This window comes from Sebastes umbrosus, chromosome 1 (assembly GCF_015220745.1).
Source record: "Sebastes umbrosus isolate fSebUmb1 chromosome 1, fSebUmb1.pri, whole genome shotgun sequence".
Taxonomy (NCBI): Eukaryota; Metazoa; Chordata; class Actinopteri; order Perciformes; family Sebastidae; genus Sebastes; species Sebastes umbrosus.
The window spans coordinates 43,682,736-43,690,181 of NC_051269.1; the positions used below are offsets into that span (position 1 = coordinate 43,682,736).

Below are 7,446 nucleotides of genomic sequence, written 5' to 3' on the forward strand. Positions count from 1 at the left end.
ATTAGGACTCTAGCATCACCCATCTACAGGAACCGGTGATGACCATAGACTGAATATAAAGATGGACGACATGACGGCTCCCAGAGAGTGAAGCCAAAGCGAGTCGGCTTCACTTTTGATCCGTTTACAACGACGTCGCTGCCGTATGTTTATGACTAGATGACGTCATGTTGAGTGTTGATGGAGCAGCTGCAATGTTAGCACAGCCTGGCTCTGATCGATCCGAACGCCGTTCAGAAAACAAGCATTTTGAAAGTTGTTAGCTTGTCGTCATGGTAACAGACCTGACGTGCAGAGCCGCGCGCAGAGCCGCGATTAGAGCCGCGTGCAGAGCCGCGTGCAGAGCCGTGTGATGGCCGGCTGTACGGCTTGTAGCTGCTGCGGCGGTAGCGGGCCAGGACGCTTGCAGTGATTGGCTGCGAACAAAACCGTACAAAGTCATTCTTTTCTAGATCTGGGCACAAAGAGGATGGATTGCAGGAGAGGTTTTGGTACTATTTGGTTGTGGGTTGTTTTGGTGGATATCCTGACGGTACAGAGTACCGACCTCCAGCCTGTAGTTCACTGGGAGACATTAGAGGAAACATTCCTTCGTTGGCCTTTCCATTCCTTCCTCGCTAACTGCTCCTCATTATAATAAATATATCCTGAACATGCAACGTGAGTTGGTTCTCGTGGGATCACAATGGACTCCTGAGAGTCCAAAGCTCTTTTAAAAGAACTGATCAGTCACTGTGTTCACTTCATCTGATGTTTCAGTGTTTACTAGCCAGTATGGAGAAGGTGTTTTGTGGAGTTATTGCTTCTATTGGCTGTGTCTTCCTGTATAAACTGCTGTCAGATGTGTCTGTTACTGCAGCAGTGTTACTGTAGCTCCGAGCTGTACGCTTCTTCTATCTACATATGACAAAGAGCTTGTTGTTCCTGCAGCTCCTGATGTGTTGCTGCTTCATTACAGGGTGAGAGCGTATCGATTCATCATCTTGTTGTCAGGTCAGCAGAGCAACATCTGTGACGCAGAGCCTCAGTTTCACAGAAGTAGGTCGCTGGGAAGAAGTCCCGTATAGCTGTCAACGCCGCGGCTCCAGCCAAGTGGCGAGCGCCTCCCATGCTAACCCCCCAAATGAGTTACAGGCAAACCAGTTGTAGCATCGACATGTGACGGATGATGAATGACGGATAATTCAACTTTCTGGCCTCGACGTTGTGTACGTGTTGGGAAAAACAGGGAGTTGCTAGAACTAGATAGAAACTAGCAGCGTGAGGGCGTGGAAAGGTTTCATCTCTTGATTGCATCAACAATCAGCAACACATCGGGAGGTTTACTCTGAAGGTGAAGGATTTTGTCAGATCCTTTGTCATTGTTTGTTCAGAAGAGCCAAGAAGAAAGTTTCCTCATGAACTGAACAGATTCTGGATGCAGCTGGTTTAGTGTGATCGTCTTTGCCAGAGCACCTGAGACAAACCGATAAAGTAGGACTTCTCTTCTCAAGAGCGACTAAGTCATTGTTCTGCAAGTCTCAAGTCTTGGCTAGAAGTCAAGTCCCAAATTCAAGTCCTAAACGATGTCGATCGGTGTCTTTTATTATTATTATAAAGCAGGTCTAGGTGCTCAAAATGCTCGATCCACAGACAAATGCACGTATTCACAAACTGTGCCTTTAAACGAGCCGTCAGGACTTCCGTAAGGTCGTGATGTCACAACTATACAGTCACCGGTAGAAGTGCCGCTAAACTCGGTGTACCCAGTGAGTCCCCGGCTGCAGTGACGCCCGGGCCAGACTGAGCACGTCAGCAGCTGCGTGGCGGCTGCCTCGCTTAACTACTGCGTCTCTCACGTGTGTGGCGTCCACACCGGCAGCGTTTCTGCTGCTGCGCTGCTGCTGCTGCCGCCAGCCCTTTCTTTCTACATAGAGTTTCATAATGGACATTTCCTTTCACTATAAATGTCATTTATATTTATGTTAGACAGAGAAAGGTTAAGAAGCCGGTACTCATTTGTAAAGAATAGTAATAATCCACAATTCAAATTTTAAAACTTTATTCATTCATGGAACTTTTCAAGTCAGTGAAAAGAAGAGCGTGGAAACCGGCTGTTATGTGAACACACGGGCCAACGACATCAGCAATGTGTGTCGCGTATGGTATCACGTCATTTACCATGAATTTCTTACGTGTGTTTTCGTGACAAAACGTAGTTTGGAGAGGTCATCGGGGATTCCTCCTGTTAAAGATCTAGTGGTGTTTGACTTCCTGTCGTCGGTCAGTCAGTGAAAACACGACGACTTAAAGACTCCTGATTACAAGACAGCAGGTTGTGTAGTGAGAACAGTCAGAGATCTGAAGACTTTGAAAGTCTTGTAGTGAACTTGGCAACACTTGAATGTTTTAATGTCTGAATATTTGAGATGTGCAGGTTTCTCTCCTGCTTGTGCAACGTGATTGGCTGAAAGTATATCCGTTGTCAGGGAAAAGTTGATTCGTCGCACTTTTTTTGATGACATCAATTTGAATCTTTTGGTTTGGGAAAGATATCAAGTCCTTCCAAGTCAAAAGGGTAAAGTTCAAGTGATCGCAAATCAATGTTGATAAAGAGTCAAAGTCAAGTTGCAAGTGTTGAGTGATGTTTTGTCAAGTTGAGTCTCAGATCATCAGATTTGTGATTTCTCCGTTTGTCTCTGCCGAACATAAAACATTGCTTCTTCTTCTTCTTCTCTCAGGTTTTCCCGGTCGGACGAGCTGTCTCGACACCGGCGTTCCCACTCAGGAGTGAAGCCCTACCAGTGTCCCGTCTGTGAGAAGAGGTTCGCCCGCAGCGACCACCTGTCGAAACACATCAAAGTCCACCGCTTTCCACGAAACAGCCGGACAGTTCGCTCAGCAAACTGACGGATCGCTGGGAACGCCGAGATCACTCTCACACAGACAGAGGCCACGGGAGCACGGTGCAAGTGGGAACGTACGTGTGCGAGTGGAAACGTACGTGTGCGTGCGTGCGTGGGCAAATGTTTGCGCCATCGTCAAGTCAGTCTGAATATATGCGTGGAAGCATGCGTGGCTTTCTGTGTCAGCAGTCTGTGATTCTTCTAATTTATTGTACACAGTTACCGCCCCGTCTGTAATCAGCTGAAGGTTGTTGTTGCTGTTGGTGCTTTGGTATGTTGTACTCCTTCTGTTTGTTCTGTCCTTATCGCCTGCCTCCGCACAAGATAAGATAAGCTTCTTCTCATTCAGTCTGGATTAGGTGATAGCTTTGGTACCTAGATCAAATCAACTGCCTTTTATCTTCCTGAAAGCTGCCAATGTCTCGGACATTCCTCATCTTATCCAACGTTTAGGATGTCCGAGGAAGTTCATCCGGATCCTCGTTAGCTACTCGTAGTACTAGTTCCTCTTCCTGTGGAGCTTTTTCCTGATAGCTTTGTTTGTCATTGACAGTACGGTTGAAGGATACCGTTGGAGACAGAATTACGACAAACTACCTGGGTTCCTCTCGTATGTCGTTGCTGTCGGGCACAAACCTTCTTATCCCCATATTTCGATTTTTTTGTCATAAATCAATGCTACTAGTCACCCTTTCTGTGGGTTTTACAAATATTTAACCAATGTAAAGTTTTAAAAAGAGCTTGTGACTTAATCTCGTAACACCATCGGATCCTCAAACTGTCGGCAAAACCTCGTAGACTATAAAATGTCACCCAGAGGGTTCTGAAGAGCCGTTATGAAGCTCGAAGTGGGGGTAGTGTCGAGAAGGGAACCAGCAAACTGGGGAAACTCTTGTGAGGTTGTTAAGGTTAGGCACTGACCTTGAATAGTTAGGGTTAGGAGAGGTCGTTGGGCGGTGAGTCTCGCGAGAGTTTTTGCAAGTTTTTGCAGATTGATCCCAGGTCAGATTTTTGCCATTTGTCAGTGTGCTGACTTGACTATGACTTGCCCCAAACTGCATGTGATGATCATAAAGTGGGCATGTCTGTAAAGGGGAGACTCGTGGGTACCCATAGAACCCATTTACATTCACTGATCTGGAGGTCAGAGGTCAGGGGACCCCTTTGAAAAGAATGTAGCCTGACTTTGGAGCGTTATTAAGCCTCTTTCTTGGCAGTCTGACCTGGTTGGTACCGATGGAATCATCCGGTTAGCTTTAGGACGGAGCTACAACCTCTGAAACACAGTCATGTTGGCGGTCTCAGAGGGTTTGATCATTATTTTTTAGGGGTGCTGAGATGAAACTTGCTTGAGCACCCTAAAAAGAGTCAAAAATCAGCCGTGCTTTTTATTCTACATCGCTGAAATGACACGCCAAAAAGCAAGAGCGGTGTTGTTATTGGATGCAAAATGACTTCAGAATCAACACATTCTCACCCTCTTGCGTTACTTTTGGACGGACCAGGGACAGTGTGTCAATATACGCCTAGGACAGTTTTTCCTAAGCTAGCTCACAAGCTAGTCTGACCGGGTTGGTACCGATGGATTCATCAGGTCCTCTAGTTTCAGATGATACCAGGATCTTCACTCTAGCTTTAAAACTGAGCCGCTACGACCTGAACATCACAAGTTGTGTTAAAGAAATGAGTGGCGTTAAAACTAATCTGCGTTAACACATTATAATCGTGTTAACTTTGACAGCTCTAATAACGACACACGCAAGTATCTGAGCACATAGAAAGACACAACACCGACTTTGACGTCGCAGTGTTCAATTATTTTTTCATTTCCTGAACGGTAACGGTAACGAGGTTTCCGCCCGACAGCATTTAACGGATTTAACGGTAAACCTGTTGGGACACGAGGAGGAGAATCGCAGAGCAACACAAGAAATCCAAAAGTGAAATGCAACTAAAAGGTTAAACGCACAGTGATTGTTAAAGCCGGCCTTCTGATCAGCGTTCAATGATCTTTGTTATATGAAGTCATGTGTGTGTCTACTCGCTGGTCGTCTACTTGTAATCGCTTCTTTGGCCTTACTGTACCACACAGTCCTTACTGGGGAGCCAAACGCTTTCAGGCTTTCCAGTGATCCATGTTTTATTGGGGTGTTAAGTGACTGTGTCAGTCAGAGCATCGCCACGGAGCCCGACTCTCAGTCTGATATCTTGATTATTATTGTGCTGACTTGACACAAAAGCTGCCTCAACTCTGCTTTACTTGTTACCGGAGACACCCTGACAGCCTTCGACCTCAGCCGGCAGTTACGTTACGTTGAGGTGACGTCAGTGGACACGCAACATGGTGCTGAACTACCGGGACCATGTGCTTCTGGGAAATGTAGTCCCGACGTCCCCTTTTGGAGGCCATGACACACTTTGTAATTGCTGTCAGATCTTGTTTGCTACGTGCACCACGCACGCCCCGCTGTGAATATATGTAGGGGTGTGACGACGCCGTCCACGTGTGATTCATGTATGTAAAGCGACAACACGCAGGGGTACACAACATTGTGCATCATTCCTTTCATTCAATTTTTGAATTTGTAATGCTTGTGTGAACACAGGTGTTTTATCACATCCTATGAATGTATGTAAATATGCAGTATGTGTGTGTGTGTGTGTGTGTACATCGCGGCATCATCAGGAGGAAACACACAGAGACTTATTCTGATATCTTAAAACAAATCAGCGGTTATGAAGATGTCTAGTGTAAACCCTAAATGTGTACATAACTTAACGTTTCAGTACATATGAATATATTATATTTTTTTCTTTGTTCTATCCGAGATGCATTTACAAATAAAAACTGAAAAGAAACAAACACGTCTACGTTGTCTTTAGTAAGTTGTACACTGACACTGAGGTGTGGAGGGTGAATCCATCATCTAGACACACCTGTTGCTCCTCTACGAGCTCCAGAGGAGACACACCTGTTGCTCCTCTACGAGCTCCAGAGGAGACACACCTGTTCCTCCTCTACGAGCTCCAGAGGAGACACACCTGTTCCTCCTCTACGAGCTCCAGAGGAGACACACCTGTTCCTCCTCTACGAGCTCCAGAGGAGATACACCTGTTGCTCCTCTACGAGCTCCAGAGGAGACACACCTGTTCCTCCTCTACGAGCTCCAGAGGAGACACACCTGTTGCTCCTCTACGAGCTCCAGAGGAGACACACCTGTTGCTCCTCTACGAGCTCCAGAGGAGATACAACGGCCCGGTATCAATACATCACAAGTCTGCTCCTCCTCCAACATCCCAGTGTGCTGTAACATCCCAGTGTGCTGTAACATCCCAGTGTGTTGTAACATCCCAGTGTGCTGTAACATCCGTGTGTCCTATAACAGCGAGGGCCATACTCAGTGAGGAGGCTGCATATTGTACGTAAACATGCAGTATCTTATCAGTGTTCCCGCTGGCTTCATGGCGTTCACACAGGCTCAAGGTTAGCTGCTGATAGCTGGACGGAGGAGCTTTATGTCTGGACGGAGTTCAGTGAGTCGGGACTGAGCGGTCTGAGCTGATTAACTGACTGCAGAGCTGCTGCAGAATCTCTGTGATCTATAGACACAACCACAGATACAGCACGGGGTGATGAGTGCTCTGCACTTTGTATGTCCAGAGGAAGAGTGTTTATCTTGGACGTGTGTGTGTGTGCGTGTGTGTGTGTGTGTGTGTGTGTGTGTGTGTGTGTGTGTGTGTGTGTGTGTGTGTGTGTGTGTGTGTGTGTGTGTGTGTGTGTGTGTGTGTGTGTGCGTGGCCACGTGTTGTGCGTGCATGTGTATCTATATGCCAACCATCCTGAGGTACCTCGGCCTGCACAGACACACCAGTCCTCACAAGGAAACCACATTTCCTGTTAGAAGGGAAGCAGATAGACAATGAGCTGCTCAGACTCCTCCCTCCTCAGGAGCTTTGAACACATCACCTCATGCACATCTGCATGACGCATCCACATCTGCATGATGCATCCACATCTGCATGATGCATCCACATGCACCTCCCCTCCTGCCTACTGTAAGCAGGCACAAATTGCCGCGTCATTCTTTCACCATTTGGTGAGACCGGACTGACGAACATACAGACGGTTGTAAAAACGTCAGAGAGTAAGCCTATCAAACACTGACAGCTGCTCTTCTGTTCTTTAATTTGCACAAAATTGGACTTGACTTTGTTGCTTCCTGCTACTCCAGGAACACTGAACCGCTGCAGCAGCTGTGTAAAGACCTTGTGAATAAGACCTGGTGAATAAGACCTTGTGAATAAGACCTGCTGAATAAGACCTGCTGAATAAGACCTGGTGAATAAGACCTTGTGAATAAGACCTGCTGAATAAGACCTGCTGAATAAGACCTGCTGAATAAGACCTGGTGAATAAGACCTGGTGAATAAGACCTTGTGAATAAGACCTGCTGAATAAGACCTGCTGAATAAGACCTGGTGAATAAGACCTGGTGAATAAGACCTGCTGAATAAGACCTGGTGAATAAGACCTGCTGAATAAGACCTGCTGAATAAGACC

At 46.5% G+C, this 7,446-nt stretch overlaps 1 protein-coding gene across 1 annotated transcript in view; it reads left to right on the top strand.

Moving 5' to 3' along the window:
* The window catches only part of LOC119498303 (Krueppel-like factor 15), a 17,673-nt gene extending 13,800 nt beyond the window's left edge, over positions 1-3,873 (top strand). Inside the window, exon 3 of the mRNA XM_037787071.1 lies at positions 2,721-3,873. Within this exon, the coding sequence (XP_037642999.1) occupies positions 2,721-2,889 (169 nt within the window). The 3' untranslated portion in view covers positions 2,890-3,873. The remainder of the gene's footprint in view (positions 1-2,720) is intronic.
* Positions 3,874-7,446: the final 3,573 nt, after the last annotated feature.